This window comes from Lepidochelys kempii, chromosome 5, assembly GCF_965140285.1.
Source record: "Lepidochelys kempii isolate rLepKem1 chromosome 5, rLepKem1.hap1, whole genome shotgun sequence".
Lineage (NCBI taxonomy): Eukaryota > Metazoa > Chordata > Testudines > Cheloniidae > Lepidochelys > Lepidochelys kempii.
The window spans coordinates 45,194,901-45,220,346 of NC_136384.1; the positions used below are offsets into that span (position 1 = coordinate 45,194,901).

General features: G+C 42.3%; 1 protein-coding gene across 2 annotated transcripts in view; it reads right to left on the bottom strand.

Annotated features, from left to right (window-relative positions):
• JMY (junction mediating and regulatory protein, p53 cofactor) overlaps positions 1–25,446 on the bottom strand; it is a 131,743-nt gene that overhangs the window by 67,535 nt on the left and 38,762 nt on the right. For both annotated transcript variants that reach the window (XM_073344135.2, XM_073344133.2), the window contains exons 3-4: positions 11,413–11,563; positions 3,957–4,126 (exon numbers count right to left, since the gene is read on the bottom strand). In XM_073344135.2, the coding sequence (XP_073200236.1) occupies positions 3,957–4,126; positions 11,413–11,563 (321 nt within the window). The remainder of the gene's footprint in view (positions 1–3,956; positions 4,127–11,412; positions 11,564–25,446) is intronic.

The following is a 25,446-nucleotide window of genomic DNA, read 5'->3' on the forward strand; positions in this document are numbered from 1 at the left end:
GTTCCCCCTCCCATCCAACATCTTAATGGGCATGAAAAGACAAACAGCATTCCCCATCAGCCAGGATGAAAGAAAAGAAGGAAATGATTTTGCTTTCATGTAATGTGTCAATAATCTACAGAGTATATATCTTACAAGGTTTTTAAAAAGATATCTGTTGCTTTCACCTTTTGCTTTGCTGATTTGTACATTTTTGGATGGACATAAGAATAACCATACTGGGTCAAGACCAATGGTCCCTTTAGCCCAGTATCCTGTCTTCCGACAGTGGCTAATGCCAGGTGCTTCAGAAGGAATGAGAAGAATAGAGACTCATCAAGTAATCCATCCTGTCACCCATTCCCAGCTTCTGACAACAGAGGCTAGGGACACTTCAAAGCATTGTTTTGCATCTCTGCCCATTCTGGCTAATAGCCATTGATGGACCTATTCTCCATGAATTTATCTAGTTCTTTTTTGAATCCTGTTATAGTCTTAGCCTTCACAACATCTTCTGGCAAGTAGTTCCACTGGTTGACTGTGTTGTGTGAAAAAAATCCTTCATTTTGTTTGTTTTAAACCTGCTGCCTATTGATTTCATTTGGTTGCCCTAGTTCTTGTGTTATGAGAAGGAGTAACTTCCTTATTTACTTTCTCCATACCAATCATGATTTTATAGACCTCTATCACATCTCCCCTTCGTCATCTCTTTTCCAAGCTGAAAAGCCTCAGTCTTATTAATCTCTCCTCATATGGAAGCTGTTCCATACCCTTAATAATTTTTGTTGCCCTTTTCTATACCTTTTCCCATTCCAATATATCTTTTTTAAGATGGGGCGACCACATCTGCACACAGTATTCAAAATGGATTTATAGAGAGACAATATGATATTTTCTGCTTTATTATCTACCCCTTACTTAATGATTCCCAACATTCTGTTCGGTTTGACTGTCAGTGCTCATAGAGTGGATGTTTTCAGAGAACTATTCACAATGACTGCAAGCTCTCTTTCTTGAGCGTTAACAGCTAATTTCGAACCCATCATTTTATATATATAGTTAGGATTATGTTTTCTAATGTGCATTGGTTTGCATTCATCAACACTGAATTTCATCTGCCATTTTCTTGCCCAGTCATCCAGTTTTGTGAAATCCCTTTGTAATTCTTTACAATCTGCTTTGGACTTGACTATCTTGAGTAATTTTGTATCATCTACAAATTTTGCCACCTCCCTGTTTACCCCTTTTTCCAGATCATTTATGAACATGTTGAATTATACTGGTCCCAATACAGACCCTGGGGGACATACCACTATTTACCTCTCTCCGTTCTGAAAACTGACCATTTATTCCTACCTTTGTTTCCTATCTTTTAACCAGTTACTAATCTAGGAGAGGACCTTTCCTCTTATCCCATGACAGCTTACTTTGCTTAGGAGTCTTTGGTGAGGGATCTTATAATAATCTGATGCAATGTTCTCTATTTATAAATAATCTTGTAACAGATTTATAAACAAACTATTTACAGAGCAGGTCAAGTCTATGGAATTCAGCAATAAGTAAAAAGTCTGCAATGAGACACTGGTGGAAATGCATTGACCAATAACACACTTCCATGTATCCAAACAATTTTACGTATGTATAGAGAAAGGGAGCGCTCACTGTGATTTAATACATTTCTGTTTGCCATCATGATGACAAGACTTGGCAACCAGTCCATAAAATGGAATCTGGTCTACCTCTGATGACTCTTTACATAGTTCCTCTCAAACAACGCATGAGCACAGCAATCACAGATGGAATTTAGGAGGTACAATGCAGAAACAGAAATTTAGTTATGTAAAGATGTGGCTGTTCTTACAGACCACAACAGAAAAGGGTTACGCTTTAACTATGAGGTGAAAACAAAGAAAAAAACAAGACTAGCTTGTCCCTTTGTCTCCAATTCAGAGGCCCCAGGTGTTGATTCATAAATTCCAAGACTGTGGATACACTGGCAAATAAGTATTCACAATTCGATACTGGTAAGGTTCCACCAATGTAGCAAAAATGGAAGCAGAGGTATAGATGGTGGTAAAAATCCATGAACCCTTACCACAGTACAGCTTCCACCAAGGCTAATACCAGTGGAGCTGCATCAGTGGTGTATTATGGCCCTAATCACAGAAATGTAGGGCAGGAAAGGCTGTCTCGAGGTCATCTAGTCCAGCTCCCTGCACTGATGATGCTATTTTAGGCAAGGCTTTAAAAGCAGAGACTGCATTACATTCAACAGTGGCTTATTTGAGCGTGGTCAATTTAAACAGCTATCACCTTTTCTAAAATGGCTTTTTCAACAGATATCTTTGTGGAATTGGAGTGCTCTTTTTCCAACTTGTATATAGGAAAAGGCAATATACAGTTTTGTTTTAATTTAGTTTATTTAAGAAGAGTGAAAAGAATGTATCATTACGATGAAAAAGTTGATAGAAATATTTTAAGGACAACACCCTTAACAGGATTTCCAGTCACAACTTCTAAAATGTTAAGACACAATCCCTTAAGCAACCTTTTTTAGTTATCCATAGAGATTTCAGGAATTAGTCAGCTACATGCCAGCTATCCTACTATTCCCTGAATACAACAGACAGTTACAAATAAATAAAACTTTAGAAGTTGCATATAAGGGCTATATTGATTACTCCACCTATTCCCTAGCTCATATGCATATAGAGAGACAGACTATAGATATACTGTATGACTGTTTTTACCACAGTAAAGGAGCAGCAGACTGGTCCTGGCCAACCATGTAATAACGCCATGATTACACTATGGGACTTCAGAGACCATCATAAGTTTTGTGGATAAAGCACACAATAAGAAGCCCGTATAGATGCAAGGATTCAAAAACTGAGGAGAAAAATTTGAATTTGCCAAAAATAAATCAGGCATAAGTGTTTAAGTCCAAGGAGCGGTTTGTTGCACTTTCCAACATAGAAACAGCATCCAAACAATGCTACTTTGTATTTATCTTTTTAATGCGCTAATTTGTGATAAAAGTGATATGATTTTACAATATAGAGATTTGTTCACATGGAAAATTCTGTGTTGAAATCAAAGTTAGAAGATTCTGTTTGTGCACATATTAATCATTTATATGATTCAATGATTCTGGAATCATTTTGGCTAGTGAAACAGGCTTAAATACTTCTTGAGAGAGAAAGAGGCAGGTTTACATATCCATGGTTGAAGCAAATTGGAAATTCAGTAGAATTCTAGTCATTTATAGTAAAACACACAATCATCATCAAAACAAAGTGAGTAACGTCTTTCATGAAAGTTGAAGGAGCAAAAATTTTCCACATAGACAATGAAAACCTAAAACAAAGCTTCTTGCTTCTGCAGCTTTCACCAAGTATGCTACCATTTCCCCCCACCCCCACTCCCTATAGACAGTGATTTTTGGAGGTTTGTTTTTGTTGGGGGGAGGGGGGAGACTGTCACCTTTTTCTGGATCTCAGATGTTGATGTACATTGAGCCACTGTAGATCCAATGCTGCTCTCAGGCCTCCAAGAGCTCTTTGGAACAATGATGTGCTGAGATTATACACTAGGAGATTTCTGATCCTACTCCTCCCCTCCACACTCCCATTCTATTTGCTCCACTAAGATTGTCAGTAATTTTAAGATTACTAAAACGTGTCTTCTCAAAGAGTTTCTAGACTGCTTATTAAACAGTACAAGGAAGGAGACAACACAGGGTACCAGAAAATATGGAAGGAAAATGGTACAATACAATATCTACATTGCAACTTGCTGCCATCTGCCCAACAAGACTGATGACAGCATCTCCCTCTGCAATGGTAAAAAATTAGAGATTTTTTTGTAAATAGCCTTATAAATGTTTACATAAAAATCTTTAAGAAAACTAAACTCAGAATTAATTCACAACAAATCCCAATATTTTTAATTTTAAATAGATTTGTATGAGAAATTACCTCTTCTTTCAGTGCATGTTTCTTTTGCTCCAAACAGATTTCCTTAGCTCTCATCAGCTGCAGTGTTTCCTTAGAAACTGCATACTGCAGCTTTTCCATACGTTCTACTGCTGCCGCCCATGCTGCCTTACCAAACTTTTTCTGATCTGCTCGCATTCGATCATACACAGCTGTAAAAGAAAAACAGAGCTCCGTTAATACAGATAAAATACACAAAATTTGATGTGCTGTCAAATTTCATATACAATTTGTTAACGCTATCACAATTCCTATAAACACATCAACAATAGTAATATAGTAATCTGCAATAGTAATAGCTATTATGAAAATAAGTTTCCAGGAGCTTAAACATGATGCACGATTTCTGCAACTACATAATCTCCCCAGAACTGTCAGTCTCCAATGTACTTCTGCTCCTGACCACTGCAGACAGTTTGAAATTTAGTAAAATTTTAGAATCCTAGTTTGTTTCAAATTTCTGTTTACTTTGTTTGAGGCACTCGCCATGTTAAGTTTCCAGGTTTATCATCATACTCCAGCCACAAAAGCCACCCACTGACAGAGAATCTAAGGCTTTAAAATAAACAACAAGAATATGCAAACCTCCTGGAACACCTCCTCCCTCAGACATCTCTGTGGGGTATGTGGGAGAAATTACGTAATGGTGGATTTATTATTTTATTTACTGCATTTTCCTAATAGGCTAACCAGACAAAGCTTTAAAACTCTGTGGGAATTTGTTATATAAAATATGGTAGTTTACAATGAGAACACAGATATACAGAGATGCTGATGTAAAGAGCCATCACCTCCAATAATCAAACAGCCTGTGTTCAGTTGCCCAGAAACTGTCCAATCTAACTGAGCTCAGAACTTTGTCAGGGGCTTTTTTTCAGTTGCCTACTTCGCACTATAACTATATCTCTACGTAACAGTGAAATATGGACAAATGGCTAAAAACAGGTAGTGTTAAGAAGAAAACACACACTATCAGTGCGGAGAAGGGTAGGGGACATGGGCAGCTGGTAGATCTGCAAGTGTGTACGACAGGGTACCTGGGATGGACCACACTGAGAATGCCACACTCAGGGAAGACTGCAAGAAATAGAGCAGGCAATCCCCAAAGCTGGTGGTATATTCTATAATTAGATTCACCAAGCTGGTAATAAAACAGCTTCCGAAGTACCACACTGGTTAACCAGAAGCCAATACACAGTCCCCTTTAGGCATTCCAGCCCTTGGCTTCCATCCAGACAGCCAAAGTCTAATATATTGAGAAATTACTGAAAACCCATTTCACCATATGTGAGGTTCTTATTAATCCCAAAGGATCAGACACTTATTGACAGGTCAATATGTATTTCAGATCTTACTAAAATATCATGCTGTCAGCCAATCCTTAGTAAACTAATCGAAGATATATTAATAAAAGAAGAGAGTTATAAATGGTTAACAGATCATATACATACAAAAATTATTAGAAAATCCTTATATCAGGTTTGTAGCAGTGATGGAATAGACTGCTGGCTTGCAAAAGTCTCTGGTAACTTCCAAAAGATTGGAAGATCCTCAGTCCATAGTTCAAGATGCTCCTTTTAGTTGTAAATCCACAGCACAGAGAATTAGAGCAGGAAAGAAGCAAAATGGAGTTGTCTCATGTGTCTTTTCTATTCTTTGCCATGTGCATGGAAATTTACTGTCCCAAAGAAAGCCCACAGCCTGTGTATGGAAAGTTACTAGCCCAAGAATGAGTCCGGGGTCACATGAACATATCACATGTCCGTATATGTTTTGCTGAATCACAAGGGGTGGCCATTGGCTCCTCACTGTCTGAGGCATCCACAAGAAGACCTGCTGAGCGGGATGAGTTTCTTCAATGGGCCATATGAGAGAGTGGAGTGATCTTAATGGGCCATCAATACATAGCCCAGGGGTGGCCAAACTTACTGACCCTCCGAGCCACACACAATAATCTTCAAAAGTTTGAGAACCAAGCGCACCTGCTGGGGCTCGGGGCTTCTGTCCTGTGGCAGGGGTCTTGGGGCTTCAGCCCTGTGGTGGGACAAGGGTGGGGGGAGTGCCTTAGGGCTTCAGACACATGGGAGGTGCCTGCTGGGGCTCGGGGCTTCTGCCCCACTCCTGCTGAAGACCCAACCCCGGGAAGGCATCTCTCATGGGGCTGAAACCCTGAGCTCCCTGCCCCAGTCTGGTACGAAGAGAAAGGGGGAGGAGGGGCGGCCGCATTTTAACTGTAGAAAGAGCCACATGCAGCTCGCAAGTGGCAGTTTGATAACCTCTGACATAGGTTTACATTAGGGCAAGACAGCTATCTGGGAAAGTCACCCACGAATACAATACATGTTTAAGATACAAGTACATAGCCAAAATTTATAACTTCAGATACAAAGATGACATGCATATAAAGAAGATAATCATACTTAGCAAATCATAACTTTTCCATTGATGCCTTATATGCCATACTTTGTACCAAATTTATGGAAATTGTGTAACAGTGGTAACAACAGTGATACAAATGGTCACCTTTCTTATATTCACAGCATCACTGGGGGTACGCAAGCAGCTGGTTGATCTGGAAGTGGGTATAAAATAAGAAAAGTCTAGAAACCTCTGATCTAAATAATTCTCTGTCCTGATTCAGTGCAGGGGACCGGACTAGATGACCTACAAGGTCCCTTCCAATCCTACATATCTAAGGGTATGTCTACACTCCCAGCTGAATTGGTGGGCAGCGATCGAATCAGCGGGGATCGATTTATCGCATCTAGTCTAAACGCGACAAATCGACCCCCAAGCGCTCTCCCATCGATTCCAGCTCTGCGAGAGGCGCAGGTGGAGTCGACAGGGGAGCAGCAGCAGACTCACCACAGTGAAGACACCACAGTAAGTCGATCTAAGCACATCGACTTCAGCTCTGTTATTCACATAGCTGAAGTTGTGTAACTGAGATCGACCCCCCCCCCCACACACACACACACACCACCACCAGTGCAGACCAGGGCTATGATTCTATGATACTTCCAGGGCCCTACATTTTAGCTTTACTGGTTGTAAAGAAAACTTTCCAAATGAATGATAGAGACCCAAGTCTGCAAACAGCCTGAATAATATCTTTAAAATAAATGTAAGCTTCCACATTTACCTATTGAGTAAAAAGAAAAGGAGTACTTGTGGCACCTTAGAGACTAACCAATTTATTTGAGCATAAGCTTTCGTGAGCTACAGCTCACTTCATCGGATGCATTCAGTGGAAAATACAGTGGGGAGATTTATATACATAGAGAACATGAAACAATGAGTGTTAACATACACACTGTAAAGAGAGTGATCACTTAAGGTATGTTAACACTCATTGTTTCATGTTCTCTATGTATATAAATCTCCCCACTGTATTTTCCACTGAATGCATCCGATGAAGTGAGCTGTAGCTCACGAAAGCTTATGCTCAAATAAATTGGTTAGTCTCTAAGGTGCCACAAGTACTCCTTTTCTTTTTGCGAATACAGACTAACACGGCTGTTACTCTGAAACCTACCTATTGAGTGTTATCTTTGAGCCCTTATAATGGCAATCTAAATGCCGATATTATTTCACTACTAATCATTTTAGCACAATGGTACAAACTATCTCCAGAAGGAACCACCATCTGCCCCCAAATAGCAATAAGTGAGGGGCAACATAACTGCGACTCCCCAATATTTATTTATGACCTCCAGGTTGAGGCCCCTGATTTAACAGAAATATCCAGCTGATGTGTTTAGCCTAAAATTCTAAACTCCTCCCATATGTTCCCAACTGCTAAGAATCCCAAATGTCATTTTCTACCTACCAAAGCCTCCAGCTACCCTTAACTTCTACAGTGCAGTTGTGTGTTCAATACAAATCTGCAACACTAAGAAAATTAAGAATTATGGGGCAACAAAATTACACTTTAATATTAAATTGAACACCATAGTGAATATTGTAGACTGTGTATTTAACGTAACAAAAATATTTTATTTTAAAATTTGAAGCTGTTGGAAAATCCAGGCTCCTTGCTACAGAATTAGGTTCAAGTTAACCATACAGAGTACAGGAAGACCTGGTCATAACCAGATGAAACAGAACTTCTTCAGGAACCTTCCAGGATAGCAAAAGTCCCTTGCCTGATCAAGATTAGGACTCATTTATTTTGAGCATCAACCACTACTTGGGCTGAGACAGAAAACCATTCACTGATTTAAACTATGCAGGGCAATTACATGACATTACTTGAACACTTCTGCTAAGCAAAACTGGCTGAAATTCAGGATTTCACAGATGAAGCAATCAGTCTCCAGGCCCCAGATCCTCAAAGAAATTTAGGCCTAAAACCGGGCCCAGGTGTTTAAAGCAGTGGTACCCTCAATAAGGGATAGCTGTTGAGTGGTAAGCTAGTAACATGGTTACTCACACCTTGCTTCCTCACTCAGTAACAAAATCTGTCCTTATTTTTATTATTCTTAGAATTACCATAGAGCCTAGGAGCCCTAATCATAGATGAGGGCCCCATTGTGGCAGGCACTGTACAAATATGAACAAAAAGAGCTGCCCAAAAGACCTGACAATCTAAATATAAGCCAAGAGACAACAGAGGGATGGATGGATGCAGTGCTGTAGCAATGTCAGTCCCAGGATATTGGAGACAAGGTGGGTGAGGTAACATCTTTTATTGGACCACCTTCTGTTGGTGAGAGAGACAAGCTTTTGAGCTTACACAGAGCTCTTCTTCAGGTCTGGGAAACCTATTCAGAATGTCACAACTAAATACAAGGTGGAACAGATTGTTTAACGTTAAGTAATTAACACATTTTTTCAAGGGACCATTCTAACTACTTCACCTTCGTTGATGGCAAGTAAGTCACAGGAAAACATTTTTCTTTATCAGTTAACATGCTTTCTGACTTAAAGTCTTGTGTATACTACACAGTGCACTTATTTAACTAAATGAGGTCTTTAAAAATTCACTGTAGTTAAACAAGTTTAACCCTTGCTTAAATCAGTGTAGCTTGCACTGGTAAGATACTGACTTAAGCTAAATCAATACAAGGAAGAGTCAGACCAATTTAAGCATGTCTACTTTAGGGTTTAACTAGAGTAACTTTTAAATTGATTTAGTTAAACTGGTGCATTTTCTAATATAGAAAAGGCCTTAGTTGCCAGACTTCCAACCAGCAGATACCTTTTGCAGATGAACCTGGGTAAAGTATCCTCTCAGTAGTGTAGCAAGATAACATAGGTTTACAAGATTCTTACAGTTCTGTAAGGTCTAACTGATGAGAGAAAGGAACAAGAAAAGCTGAGTCAGATGAAAGAGTGAGACAAAATTGATATTATGGTTGCCACCTGCCTGAAAAAGAAGAATATCCTGCAGGAATTCTCGTCTGCATGGGGGTTGCCTAATCACAAAAAGTGCTGCTGTGCAGGAGCACAAACACGATTGCATTGAGGGGGCATTTTTGTTTGCTATTGTGGTTGTTCAAGAAGGAGGACTGATTAAAGAGAGAGATGGACAGGCAGAAACAGGATGAACGCGGGGGGAAAAAAAGCTCTAGTTTCCTCTAAGGGAAAGAAAAGCACAACATCACAGACTTTAAGGTCAGAAGGGACCATTGTGATCATCAATTCTAGTCTGACCTCCTGCACGTTGCAGTCCAAAGAACCTCACCTACCCTTTAATAGACCCATAACCTCTGGCTGAGTTACTGAATCCTCAATCATGATTTAAAAAGACTTCAAGTTACAGAGAATCCACCATTTATTCTAGTTTAAACCTGCAAGTGACCCATGCCCCATGCTGCGGAAGAAGATGAAAACCCCCCAGGGTCTCTGCCAATCTAACCCAGTGAATTAGACCCCAAATATGGTAATTAGTTAGACCCAGAGCATGTCGACAACACCTACAAGCCAGAAACCTGGGAAAGATTTGCCTGTAGTAACTCAGAGCCCTCTCCATCTACTGTCCCATTACTGGCCGTTGGTGACGTTGCTATCAGTCACAGATCAGCTACATGCCATTGAGGGCAGTCTCATCATAACATCCCTCCACAAACTTATCAAGCGCAGTCTTGAAGTCAGTTAGGTTTTTTGCCCCCATTGCTCTGTTTGGAAGGCTGTTCCAGAACTTCACTCCTCTGATTGTTAGAAATATTCATCCAATTTCAAGCCTAAATTTGTTGATGGCCAGTTTATATCCATTTGTTCTTGTGTCTGCATTGGTGCTTAACTTAAAAAACTCCTTTTCCACCCTGGAAATAAATACCCTGGTATTTATCCCTCTGATGTATTTATAAAGAGCAATCATATCTCCCCACAGCCTTCTTTCGGTTAAGCTAAACAAGCCCACCTCTTTGAGTCTCCTCTCATAAGGTAGGTTTTTCCATTACTGGGATAATCTTGGAGCCCTTCTCTGCACCTGTTCCAGTTTGAATTCATCTTTCTTAAACCAGAATTTCACACAGTATTCCAGATGAGGTCACACCAGTACCTTGCACAGTGGTACTAACATTTCCCTGTCTCTACTGAAAATGCCTCGCCTGATGCATCCTAGGACTGCATTAGCCTTTTCCACAGCTGCATCACATTGGCGGGTCATAGTCATCCTGTGATCAACCAATACACCCAGATCTTTCTCCTCCTCTGTCAGTCCCAACTGATACATACCCAGCTTATAGCAAAAATGCTTCTTGTTAGTCCCTACATGCATGACCTTGCACTTCGCTCTATTAAATTTTATCCCATTTCTATTACTCCAGTTTATAAGGGAATCCAGATCTTCTTGTATGATATTCCAGTCCTCCTCTATATTGGCAATACCTCCCCACTTGTGTCATCTGCACATTTTATTAGCACATTTCCACTTTCTGTGCCAAGTACCATAATAAAAATGTTAAATAAGATTGGTCCTAAGACTGATCCCTGAGGTACTCCACTAGTAACCTCCCTCCAGCCTGACAATTCACCTTTCAGTATGGCCCATTGTAGTCTCCCTTTAACCAGTTTCTTATCCACCTTTCAATTTTCATACTAATCCCCAACTACTCCAATATAATAAAAAATTTCCCATGTGGAACCTTATCAAATGCCTTAGTGAAATCCAGGTAGATTAGAACTACTTCATTGCTATTGTCTAAAAAATCAGTTATCTTCTAAAAGAAGGAGAGCAGGTTGGTCTTGCACAATCTACCTTTTGTAAAACCATGTTGCATTTTATCCCAATTACCATTAACATCTATGCCTTTAACTACTTTCTCTTTCAAAATTTGTTCCAAGACCTTGCATATAACTAGGGTCAAACTAAGAGGCCTGTAGTTTCTCAGATACTTTTTTTAAAAGAGGGGGGAAAAGTGAACTATTAAAATTCAACTTCGATTTCAAATAACCTTTATGTGAAAAAAATAAGACAGTGGAAAATGGTTACCTTTCTGTGCTTTGGCTGTTATTTCGAAGTACTTAACAGTAAGATCCTGAATAGAAAGGACAGCCATGTGGGCTTTCCGCTGCCAATCTGCATCTTCTTTTTGTAGGCTCTCAATTCTCCTGGGACCTAGGTAATCATTCTCTATGGAGATCTGAAAATAAATCAGTCCATCATTAACATCAACAAATTAAATTCTGTCAATGGCAGCTAGTTGCAGTCAACCTGGGTGAATAGAAATGATTTTTTTTTAAATGGGGAAAAAAAAAACTTTAAATGCTCATTTATGCTGAAAAAGAACAAGTCTAGGGCCTCACTAACATTCTTACTGTGAGAACAGAAACTCAAAACAACAAATTAGTAAACGAATAGCCCATACTACGTTGCAACCAAAGCCACCTTCGACAAGTCAAAATAGCTTAAATGCTTCAACCAATGAAGGTTTGCAGTCTGAAGTCAATGCAAGTTGTACTCTGAGGTAGAACTAGGCACAATTTTTCAGCAAATTACTTATTTGTCAAAAATTGCAGCTTCCGTTGATCCTGAACGGTTAGAAAATGTGTGTAGAGTTCACAAAAGTGTCTACCAAACCAAAAGAAAAAGAAAAAGGAAGAAAAGGAAAAAAAAGACATTTTAGTAAATGTTGAAACAAAACATTCTGTTTCAACCCATTTCAAGACAATTTTGTTTAGATTTTTTGCATTTTGACAAAAGCCAAGGAGAACTATTTTAAAAAATGCTTTGAAGGAGGGGTTTTGAGGGGGAGGAGGCCTAGCTTATAACCTTTAGCTCACTGATTAAAGTACTCTAGGATGTGGGTTCAATTCCCCCCTTATGCCTGACACAAAGAATAGGTTAATTGACTTGCCAAGCTCCCAAAGTCTTTGGCCAAGCCAGAAATTAAATCCAATTTCGCAGTCCAGTACTCTATACATTAACTATTCTTCCTCCCTAGCTGACTCTTCCACCAGTAGCAAGTTCAAACTGGAACAGGTACAGAGAAGGGCTACTAGGATGATCCGAGGAATGGAAAACTTGTCTTATGAAAGGAGACTCAAGGAGCTTGGCTTGTTTAGCCTAACTAAAAGAAGGTTGAGAGGAGATATGATTGCTCTCTATAAATATATCAGAGAGATAAATATCAGAGAGGAAGAGGAATTATTTAAGCTCAGTACCAATGTGGACACAAGAACAAATGGATATAAACTGGCCACCAGGAAGTTTAGACTTGAAATTAGACAAAGGTTTCTAACCGTCAGAGGAGTGAAGTTTTGGAATAGCCTTCCAAGGGAAGCTGTGGGGGCAAAAGATCTATCTGGCTTTAAGATTAAACTTGATAAGTTTATGGAGGAGATGGTATGATGGGATAACATGGTTTTGGTAATTAACTGATCTTTAAATATTCATGGTAAATAGGCCTAATGGCCTGTGATGGGATGTTAGATGGGGTGGGATCTGAGTTACCCAGGAAAGAATTTTCTGTAGTATCTGGCTGGTTAATCTTGCCCATATGCTCAGGGTTTAGCTGATCGCCATATTTGGGGTCAAGAAGGAATTTTCCTCCAGGGCAGATTGGAAGAGGCCCTAGAGGTTTTTCGCCTTCCTCTGTAGCATGGGGCATGGATAACTTGCTGGAGGATTCTCTGCTCCTTGAAGTCTTTAAACCACAATTTGAGGACTTCAATAGCTCAGACATAGGTGAGGTTTTTCACATGAGTGGGTGGGTGAGATTCTGTGGCCTGCGTTGTGCAGGAGGTCAGACTAGATGATCATAATGGTCCCTTCGGACCTTAGTATCTATGAATCTATGAGTTTCTACAGGACAAATAAAGTCTTTATTTACACAAGTTTGCCTTTATATTGCTGCCATTGCACTCAGTGGGCTTGTAAACAATTCTGTTCATGTACAAGAATGGAATACATTTACTCTTCCTCAAACATTCTGGCTCTGAAGTGCTATGAGGAGTAAAAAGCAAAACAAATTTTGCACATCAATTCTGAATATACCCTGGGAGCAGAATATATGGAGTAATATCATGCCAATTTCGCATAGCCTCTTTTCATATTAAAAAGGCATTTTACATTAAACCTGATTTTTCTGGAAGGGGTCTGAGATTAACATTTTATTCTAAAAGTTGGAGAATTAATCCCAGAGAAGAAACAAGTCAGCAAGGCACTTATTACTGAATGTTAACACTCTGGAGTGACAGATTTGATTGATGGTGTCTTTCCCTTTTAAGGAAGTTGCAACTTATTGAGAACCTATGCTTCCTGGCTCAATCAATTTTTTCAAGTGAGTCACCAAACAGCTTGCTGCCTCTGACAGCCTAATGTATCAGTAGAGTGGAACTGAAATAATTACCCTACAAATTTATCCTAATTGTGAGCTCAAGAGTGAAAAGTGAAATAAAGTGTATAAAATGTCACAATAACCTATCAACAAAAAATGTTGATCGGAAAAGGTGCAAAAGTGAGACTGAATTATTCCAAACAAAAAGGCCTATTGACATAACTCAAGGACTGTATTAAGATCATGCCTGGCAAATACAAAAAGTGAGAGTCAATAAACCATAATTGATGTGTTGGAAATCAGGCCTACTGGTAGACAAAATAATGCTAGAATGAACTACTATGCCCATTGCTCTCTTTTGTGGTCATCAAAAAGAAAAAGGGAAATTGGCAGAGCAGCAGCAAAGGGGGACAAATGCTGACTGAAAGAAGGTGAAGAAATGAGCTTCACCATCATGCTACTACCTCCCGCTGTCTCTTGGGATTAACATCGCTGGGCCTTTGTCTTCCTGATCCCAAGAGATGTCCTGACCAGAGCAGGCCAAGAGGGACCCAGATGATATTGCCACCTCTATCAGATTCAGCTAAATCCTGACCACCACCAGGAATGTGAGACTGTGTCTCTCTCTCACACACACACACACACACGCCCCTTTTTCCTTCCCCACCTTATTTCTTCTTTCCTATGCTTGCAAAGTGAGAATCAACACCAGAGGAAAAAAAGCTGCATTTTCTATCTTCTACAATGCCACAACAACACATAAACAATTGCATTTTTGATCAAAAGTACCCCCAAAAGGTATTAATTCTAATTCAATAAGATTTAACTTTATTTAACTTTATTTAATTCCATAAGGTCTGTTCAGGATATTGTCAGTCTGTAACAGCAGGTTCCTATTCCCTCCTAGGGCCAGATGGGATTGAACAAGGAAGACAGGGCCCTTGCACTGAAAAGTATGTCATTACTTCCCCAGGAAAGTCCTCACAGTTTGTTTTTGTTTTTAAGGTGTGCTGAGGAGGGAAGAGAAAGTGGGTGTGCTATGGGCACCATGATTTCAGAAATGGGACCTGCAACCGTGGCTTTTTCCTGAAATCTCATACTATATACATCTCCCTCAGCTAGGAATCTTCCCCCTCCCTTCCCTTGGTTTTTGAACTTTTCCAGCTTCTTTGCACAACCAGTCAATGCAATAAGGGCAAAATTGTGACAGGAAATAGACTCTGGCCAGGCCACACTACTGCCTGAAGTGGGAATTTGCTGTCCTGCTCATCTTCCCTCCACCAGCATTACCACGAGTTACCCAGGACTAGAGGGTAGAAAAGGATAAATAAGATGTGCCAACAGCTGTTAAGGTAATACGAAAGAATGAAAGCAAGTTGAGGGAGCAGAGTATATCTATGATACACGGCAGTATACTGAAGAAAAAAATATATAGTTTAATATGTAGGGGGTGTTTTGGACCAAAAGTTATCAAAGCTACTTCAGTGCATTCCTGCAACCAGAACACCATTCAGACCTGACATTGGCTTGGTTGATATATCAGCAAGTGAGACTGTATTTCAGCTCCATCCTCCCTCCAAAGACTATTATTAAAAACCTGTAGAACCAGCTGTAACATAACTATACTCCCAAAGATATTTCCAAAAATGTATTTACACACTCCCTATCCAGTCTAAATAAGTTATCTAAACTTTGAAACGAACTTGGGCTTTTACGCTTTAACTTCTTGAATGCTAAGATGGAACTGAACATTAATAAATCAAATTTTTCCCTTTAACTTCTCATACCTTATGGAGCTCTAAATTTGTTTGGGTTGTTTTGTTTGGTTGGTTTTTTTTTACAAGCACACAGAGTCCACATCTTCACTACAGTCCACAATAATGCTCAGATCCCTTTCCTGACTTGATACAGCTAACAAGATATTAGGATGAACAAATGGAAGTGTAGACTCACACAGAAGATATTATAACTCTACTGTATAATTAAATGTTGCACCATCATATGGACTCTGTATGCAGTAGTGGTCACCATCTCAAAAACGTGTTGTTGCGGAATTAAGTGAAGGGGAATCAGAGAAAGGGGAGAATGATTAGGGTATGAAAGAGCTCTCATGAAAAGTGAGAAGATTAGGACTGTTTATCTTGGAAATGGAGATGAAGAAGAAAGAACATAAAACTGTATATAAAATTATATTCAAAACACTACATTAAGAAAGTTAAACTTGCAAAGTCAAGTGCCCATAGATTAGGAACTGCCAGAATTAACGCTGTCCATGCAACTTAATTCTGTCCCCTTGTGTTTATGAATTATGATGCAGCAGTCTCTGTCTTTAGTGACATGATCATATACTATTTTTGCAACTGATTCATTCAGTGAATGTGCAGTTAATCAATATTCCTTTTTATCCTACTGATTCAAAGCATGCCCCCCAATCTTATTTAACATATACCATCCAAACCCTGTGCTGAATACAAAATTGTTAGTTTCCTGCTGGGCATTTCTATCATGCTCTCACCAAGTGTTTCACAAACCTTAATGAATTTATCTCCACAACATCCCTGTGAGAACAGGTGGTGGTATCCCCACGATGCCGAATTCCTTCGTAAAGTACTTTGAGATCTACTGAGGAAAAGTGCCACGTAAGACTCCAGTTCCAGTTGCAAGGGCTTAGGACTTCTGCAAATCTGGTCACACGTGTCTCACACTGGGCACCCATGAAATGAGGAACTCAATTAATGACGGTCTGTGAAAAGTTTGGTTTAAGTGACTTACCCAACATCACACAGGAACTCTGTGGCAGAAGCAAGGATAGAATCTAATTCTTCAGGGTGGCACTTAATTTCCTTAATCAGTAGACCATCCTTTCTTCCTACAATCCCATCTCATTCACTACACACCTTCCAACTTCTGCAACAAATGAAGCAGGATTCCTACAGACAGTCTCATTCACTACACAACCCTGATTGGTTCTCATCCTGTGCACTGAATAAGGCAAGGGTTTGGGGTGCAGGGGAGAGGAGGGATGGGGAAATAGATCATACAATAAAAGATCATCATAATGCGCACACACACAGGCCAAATTAAGGTTCCATCAGCAACATTTCAGATTCTGAAGAGTGTACTCTGGTGGTTAGACCATTAAGCCCGTGTGCCCCATAGCCTGTCTTTGTCCAACAGCTCTTCTATTTATTCCAACCCAGCTCCTGCCTCCTTGCTTCTTTTACAACCGCCCTTCCCACCCACCCCTACCCTGCCCCAAAACCAGTTTCAGTCACTTCTTCCTATCTGTTGACCCCATCCCATGGTTCCTGGCCAACCACAGTGTGATATTCTGTACCTCATGGGAACACCCTACACACCCATATTCATCCTTATAAAATGATTGTGTGGTATCCAATGTAAAGTTTGTCATGTCGGGTGTCTTCGGAAGGCTCATGATGCACTAAGCATTGTTGTTCTAGTGATTTTATAGTAATTGTTGTTACAGTAATGTTGTAGTAAAGTTATAGGTTATAATTCCATGTATACACTTATGAGGCTGAAAATGTGTCTTCATGGCTTAAAATAAGCCCAGGCAAAAACTCTCCAAGAGCAGAGAGGCAGATCACACCTCATCAGGACATGTATGGGACAAACCCAGCCCAGCCTCACAGGAACAAAGGACCTGGCCTAGGCAGCAACAAAAGGATCTGTTGGACTCTCGAGTGAGTCAACCTCCTTCCTTTGGTCAGTTTGCGACTGCGATGAGGTAATGCTCACGTGACTCTGAAGGGGGGGAAGGGGCAGAGCCAAGAGGGAAGAAAGAACATGATAAAAGGGATAGACGTTTGCCATGCTCTTCCTCTCTCTTCCACCTCCATCTACAGACATCACCACCAAGCGACTGAAGCACTGATCAAAGAGGAGAGCCTGGCTGAAGGGCAACCAGCCAGCCCGTGGTGAGAAGCATCTAAGTTTGTAAGGGCATTGAAAGTGTTAAGATCAGCTTAGAATGCGTTTTGCTTTTATTTCATTTGACCAAATCCAACTTGTTATGCTTTGACTTATAATCACTTAAAATCTATCTTTATAGTCAATATATCTGTTTGTTTATTCTACCAGAAGCAATGCATTTGGTTTGAAGCATGTCAGAGGCTCCCCTTAGGATAACAAGCCTCGTACATATCAATTTCTTTGTTAAATTGACAAATTCCTATAAGCTTCCAGCGTCCAGCAGGCATAACTGGACACTGCAAGATGGAGGTTCCTAGGGTTATGTCTGGGACCGGAGATATTGGCTAGTGTCATTCGGTTTCAAGTAGCTGGGAGCAGCTTACATGCCAGAGGCTGTGCGTGAACAGCCCAGGAATGGGGGTCTCACAGCAGAGCAGGGTAAGGCTGGCTCCCAGAGTCAAGGATTGGAGTGACCTAGCAGATCACCAGTCCAGATAACACCAGAGGGGAACGTCACACACACCCTCTGCTACTTCTCACCATCTCACGTCTGCACATTCCTTCTGCCACCAACACTTCTCACCCCTCTGCTTTCCAGTCAAGATGTTTCCTCCTCTTCCTCCACGCTGCCTGGACAACAGCAAGGGGAGCAATGAGAGCATAGGAGAGAGAGTGTCTCCCCTGCAAATGCTTCTCCATTCTGCTGGGAGCAGCCCCTGCAACCTTCTTCAGGAGCATACTCAGTGCAGGCAGGCTCCTTACAGCATGTGGCTGTCACACTGAGTCTTCACTCAGCAGGTGTAAATCAAGATTTTTCAAAGGCTCATAACTTAGGCAAAAGCACATTTCTAACACCAGGTCAACTCCCTGCCCAATTTCAAGTCCATACACCAAACCATAGAGGTGCTAACAGCTTCTAAATGAGACAATTGGAAGATTTTATTTTAACATGGGGGGAAAAGAACAAAGCAGCCCACAACTGATCTGGGAGCTCCTGGACATCGCCAGAGAAGCTGTAGCATTAGGGAGACGGTGGGGAGAATGAGAGAAGGAAAGGGTTACTTACTGTGCCTGTGGTTCTTCAAGATGTGATACAGACATGTATTTCAGGTAGGTGTGTGTGTGCTCAAGAGCTGGAGACTTTTGTCTAGCAGTACCCATACAGAGGCAGTGCTCACACCTCATGCCTAGAGCCCCTCTCCTGGCTTTTTGAGGTGGTGCTACACTGACTTCCCTCAGTTCCCTCACAACAAACGTCCAGGGAAAGCCTCTGATGCAGAGGGGACGGAGGGTGGGTCATGGAATACGTCTGCATTATATATTGAAGAACCACAGTTACAGTAAGTAACCTGTCATAAACATAAAGCTAAGGCATAAAATCCCTCCTTTACCTGTAAAGGGTTAATCAGTTCCATTAACCTAGTTGGCAAGTGACCAGAAGGACCAATGGAGAAAGAAGATACTTTGTTTTTGTAAACAAGAGACTTAGGTTTTTGTTTGTCTCCGGAGACAAAGAGAGAGACCAAGCAAGTAATCCAGCTCCTACTGAATGATACATCTAAAAGTATAGAAATAGTAAGTAATAGCAAGGAAATGCGTTACAGTATCTTTTGTTTTAGCTTGTGAATTTTCCCTATGCTAAGAGGAAGGTTTATTCCTGTTTTTTTGTAATTTTAAAGTTTTGCCTAGAGGTGAATCGTCTGTGTTTTAAATCCTATTACCCTGTAAAATTATCTTCCATCCTGATTTTACAGAGGTGTTTATTTTACTTTTTTTCCCCTTTATAATAAAAGTTCTGCTTTTAAGAATCTGATTGGGGTTTTCAGTGTCCCAAAAACCCAAGAGTCTGGTCTGTGCTCACCTTGTTTACTCTCAAGCCTCCCCAGGGGCTTGGGGGGATATTTTTGGGAAACAGGAACTCCAAGTGGTCCTTTTCCGAAATCTTTGTCTAACTCAGTTGGTGGTGGCTTGTGCCTTGGGGAAGTTTTTAACCTAAGCTGGTAGAGATAAGCTTAGGGGGTCTTTCATACGGGTCCCCACATTTATACCCTAGAGTTCGGAGTGGGGAGAGAACCCTGACATAACCATTGTTTCTTCTTCTAGCAGATGTAGACATGTATTCCAAGCTGTGTTACTAGCAAGCAGTACCCCCATTCAGAGGCAGGACTGGGAGTCTACCTGAGCAAAGACTGCAGGACTGCTCTTCCCACATTAGCATCCATTCCAAAAGAAGCGGTGATCGAAAATGGTCCATAAATGTATGCACAGGCGACCATGTGGCCAACCTACAAACATCCAATATGGAAATATCATTGAGGAATGCCACTGACATTGCCTGTGCTCTCATCAGATATGTTCCGAACTGCTGAGAGGCGCCTGGAAGTGGTCAGTCGGCAGGAACGCCCTCAATTTTGTGGAATCTAACAGGGTCCCAATGAACTCTATTTGCTGAGTGGGGGCCAAGGTCAACATCACGGTATTTAGAACAAGTCCCAAACAGTCAAGTGATCATAGTGTGGTTTCAACATGGGTGAGAACCTCCTCCCTAGAGCTGCCCTTCAGAAACCAGTTGTCGGGGTAGGGAAGATATGGATCCCCTTCCTCTTGAGGTAGGCCATGACCACTGCCATTCATCTGGTGAAGCAGGAAGCAGGAGAGAGGCCGGATGGGAGAATCGTGTACTCAAAGTGGCAGACTCCTACCACAAAGCAAAGATACTTCCTGTGACTTGGCAGAATGGCCACATGGAAGTAGGTATCTTGAAGGTCCAGAGCAGTGAATCAGTCATAGGTGCCGACTCCATTGCTGCTCCACTCCTGGAGCACCCAGGGAAAAAAAATTAGTGGATGCTGAGCACTCACCGGCAGCCTCCCACCCGCTGGCAGCCCCACTGATCAATTCCTCCCGCTCCCTCTCAGCACTGCCCACCCACTGTGAATCAGCTGTTCCGCTGCTTGCCGGAGGCACTGGGAGGGAGGAGGAGAGTGGAGATGGGGCGCACTCAGGGGAGAGGGCGGAACTGGGCAGGAAGAGACAGGATGGAGATGAAGCATGGGGGGCTTGGGGCGGAGCAGGAGTTGAGCACCCCTGGTGCCTGGAGACCAGCCATGAACCAGTCAGTCACTCTTAGACAAAGTAGGGAGGATAACAGAAAGAGTGACCATGCTGAACTCACATATTAGATGAATTTGTTGAGTCCACAGAGTTCGAGGGTGGGTCTCATCCCACCCTTGGATTTCGATGACATCAGGAAAAAACAGGAGTAGAACCTGTAACTGTGGTGTTCTTGTGGAACCTCCTCCATTGCTCCCAATGCTAGAAGAGCAGTATCTTCTGAGAGGGGTCCTGAAGGAGGACTGGGAGAAGGGTGGGGAGGAGGCATTGAGAGGAACTGGATGGCATAGCCAAATCTGACAGTACCTAGAACCCAGCCACCAGACGTCATCATTGAGATCCAGGCATCATAAAAATGAGCCAGCCTGTCTCCAAAGGAACAGGGGGACAACAAAGGAGGGGAAAAAACTGGAACAGTGCTCTAGATCAGTGAATCAAAATGGGTGCTTAGCAGGCACCGAAAGAAGGTGGGCAGTGCAACCGGGCCCAGAGCTCGAGTGCTTCCTCTTGAGAGACCTGTATCTCTTCCTGGGGTAGTCTCATTATCTCAGTGGGGAGAAGGGGGAAGGACTGCACAAAGAAGTGATGTAGCCTATAGGGCTGCTGTTGCTGTGCCCTGTAATGGCTTCTACTCACACAGAGTGTATACACCCCCAGAGATCTGATGGTAGCCCTTGAATCCTTAAAGGAACACAAGGTTCCATCAGTCTTTTCCAAAAACAAGGTCCTGCCATCGAACAGCAAGTACTCAATAGCTAGCTGGATACCCAGTGCAATCCCCAAGTTTTGGAGCCAGAAAGCCCTCCTTATAACTGCCAAGGCCACAGTCCTGGCCAAAGTGTCCATCATATCCACAGTGGATTGCAAAGATGTTTTTGTCACCAAGCAGCCCGCAGGAACAAACACCCAAAATTCATTTCAAGAAGCCTTGGACAACTGCTCCTCAAATTTGGCAATAGCTGACCACTTGAGGAAGGCAGTATTTGGCCAGCAGGGCTTGTTAGTTCGTGATCCTCATCTGCAGTGATGATTAGGTGGATATCTTCCTGCCAAGAAGATGATCTAGGTGTTTCAAGTCTCTATCCTTGAGGGAGGACTTCACTCTGCCCTGCTGACCCCTGTCGTTCACCGCCATGACCACCAGGGAGTTTGGGGCCCGATGGAAATAAAACCCTTTGAATCCTTGTACTGGCACAAAATAGTGCTTCTCCAAGCACTTGGCCACCAGAGGTATCGAGGCCAATGTAACCCAAAGAGCCCTCATAGGCTCAAGGAGCACCTCATTAACGGAGGGCCACTCTCCCAGGGTCAGAGGTTTGGAGAATATCCACAAGTGTATGGGTATTCTCCCAAAAAAACTCCTCCTGAATACCTAGGGACGAGGCCACTAAACCTAACAGGTCCTGGTATGCCCTGAGGTCCGCTGGGATGAAAGGGGAGTACGAACCGGGCAACACCACATCATTCAGGGATGAGGACAAGGACTACAGGGAGATCCTGCTCCACATGAGGAAACACTGGTGGCTCCACAGGAAGGGGGAACTGCAGGCATCTGGACTTGAAGCTGGTCTGCAGCCACCAATGCCGCACTAGCAGAGGATCTCATTCTTGAATTTGATGACAAGCAAGACCTCCAGGAGTGAGGGGATTCCCACTGGGCCCAAAGGGCAATTAGTACGTGTAAGGTATTGGTAGCCAGTAGGTGCTGGGCCAGGGGCCTTCATCCTGACCTCATGGCACAAGCCAACCTTGGTAGCTGTATTGGTCCACTGGTGACCTCCAGACTCTCTCAGGTGAAGTGGAGCGAGAGGATAAGGAGCCCAACTCTGAAGCATAGGAGTCCTGGGATCTAGGAAACATCAGAGGGGCGACTTCAGAAGGAGCCAACAGACGATCCTACTTATCCATAGCCCAGAACGAGGTCAGAATCGGTGCCACCGGCATAGTCAGAAACAATGGTACTAAAAAGGTCAGTGCCGCTAGCAAGGTCAGTCCCAGTGCAAACAATGATACCGGAGTGCCTGTGTGCCTCAAGGTTGAGGGCAGCAACAGACTCCACGGCAATGACTCTGTGGCAATGATTGTGTTAGTGCCGAAGGAGGGCCCAGTACCAAAGAACACTGTACTGTCCCTAGTACTCTGCTCATATCAACCCTTGTAGGGGTACTTTGTGGTGTGGTGACAAGATTTCAGCGGCACACTCCAACAGGGGAGCCACTGCGGGTGCCAGCCTTGCAAAGTCTTAGACCAGCGGTGAGGATGGGACCAAAAGGCAGAGTAGGTCCACCACCGCTTGATACGCTGACACCACTGACACCGTCGGTACCGGCATTGTTCCCATCGGTACTGGACTCAACAGATGCCCAGTGACCAGAACCAGAGGTCGACAATACAGGGTGTCTGCCATCCCCAACCTATGCTGAGGGAGGCGCGCGCACCACCCCACGCATCAGAGCTGGCACCATGCCAGGCTGCGCTCTTCTTAGAGAAAGCGGGAGTTGCTTCACGACCTGCAGGACTCCTAATTGGTCTTATATGATCTCTTCTTTGGTGCTGAGGAGAGAAAACAACTCCTGCACCTCTTCTGAGAGGTCCCTGACCCAGAATAGGAGGCAGCAGCGCCTTCCAAGCTGGAGGGTGATATGCAATCCAAGGAGAGCTTCAGTACTGGGTGAGGCCTCATGGCCTGGGTCAAGCAGGTAATACTTAAAGCAAAAGTCTTGCACAACCTGAGTCTTCTTCTTGAATCATCTGCAGATCAAACAGCGCTCCTTAAGGTGGGCTTCGCTGAGACAGAGCAAGCACCACATGTGGGGGGTCACAGTTAGGAATCGCCACTCCACACAAAGGGCAATTCTTGAACTCTGTGAGGGCATCACCGGGGAACACTACCACTATACTACTTCCTATAATTTTTAAATAACGCTACTAACTAGCTACCTATTAACTATATACAGTAAAAAACTATGCTAAGATAAACCACACAGAACTCCAACTCCAGCCAATAGGTGATGAGAAGGAACTGAGGGGGATCAGGGCGGCACTACCTCATATAGCCAGATGAGGGGCTACAGGCATGAGCACCATCCCTCTATGGGTACTGTTAAGCAAAAGTCTCCAGCTCCAGCACACAGGGCATGCACATACCTACTTGGCATACACATCTGCATCTACTCGAAGAAGAATTCAGCTAGTTCCCCTGCCCCAAAACCCAGCACATCATCCCAGTGCCCCAAGGCCAGCTTCATTCAGGGAACCAGGCTAGGCTCCCTGCCCCCATAAACACTCTTCCCCTGTTCTTGCAAACTCACCACCTAGCCCTAACAGCTCATTCCCTCACTCCCTCTCATGGTAACATATGCAGCTGGAGCTTCTCCCAACATCCAAGAGCATGTGTGGTCAGGTTTCCCACAACCACCTACAGAATCCAGCAGCCCATTGCCCCCACTGGAGCAGAAACTCCACTCAACTCACCAGGCATTGGGGGAAGAATCAAGAGACAGATCAGATCTTCCTGCCAACCATCCCTTAGCCCTAGCCTAGAACATAGTGCCTGACAGCCCATTCCCCCACTATGGGATGACAGACTTCTCTTACTACTAACTAACAGTTTGTCCTGTAGCTTGAGTGGTAGAAGTCAACGCTGAAGGTTCAGGGTTCAAATCCTGAAGTTGATGCATGATAAGGGGTTGTTACAGTTGTAAAAACAAGTTCTATTGTGTACTTTTTCCTGCCTTCAGGAAATCTAGGAAACTTCATTAAAAAACCCTTCGTTAAGAGAATGTTATTTAGGATAGAAAGCTAAACACTTAAACATTAGGAAGTTCAAGATTTACGGTTGCCTGCACAGACTTAATTTGCTATCTGATATCATCTTTAATTACATAAATATATTATTTAAATAGTACACACAAATATACTGTAAAGGTACTGACAAAGAAACCTAGGTATTATAATGTCACTCCACCCAGGCGTACTCACAGGCCTATAAAATAATGTAGTGTTTATTACAAACCTTTAATGACCTGTTTTTTCCTCCCCCTCACATTTAAACATTAAGACCTCAAAATCCTTAATACATAGGGAAACTAAATAAACACACAGGAAGTTGAAGCTGTTAACATCAGTTCATCCCTTATTTACCTTCCATGGTCCTACTTCAGAGTTGTGCATTTTTCCTGGAAAAGACAAATCACTAGAACTGCTGCTCAGGATGACTATAATTTCATTGACTGTTGCGTGAAAAACCCAGAACTCAGGCATTAGCAGATAAAATTTTCACTTCATCTTTAAAATGTATTTCAACTTAATTCTATACATAAGTTGTTAGTCATTCGGAATCTTGAAAACGGGGAGGGAAGGGTTTAAAGATGACAGAGTGCTTTATGATGCTCTACGGGCCTTTTGTAGATGAAAATGACTGGGTTAATATTTAAATAGCATCAGTTTACATTGCCCATACAGGTTTTATTTCGACGTATACATATACGCACAATTTTGAACACATACTTGAGACAGATAAGAGAGAACATTTCAACATTTTATTCCAATAAGGCTGGCAATTAAAAAACCCAAATAATTGGGATTCCATTTTGAGAGCTTACTTTTGCATAGGTCATCAAGAAAGCATAAGAACCAGGTACTTATAGCATTAGACAACTGGAAAGATGAGCAAAAGCAGCCAATAGGCTGAAGAGCAA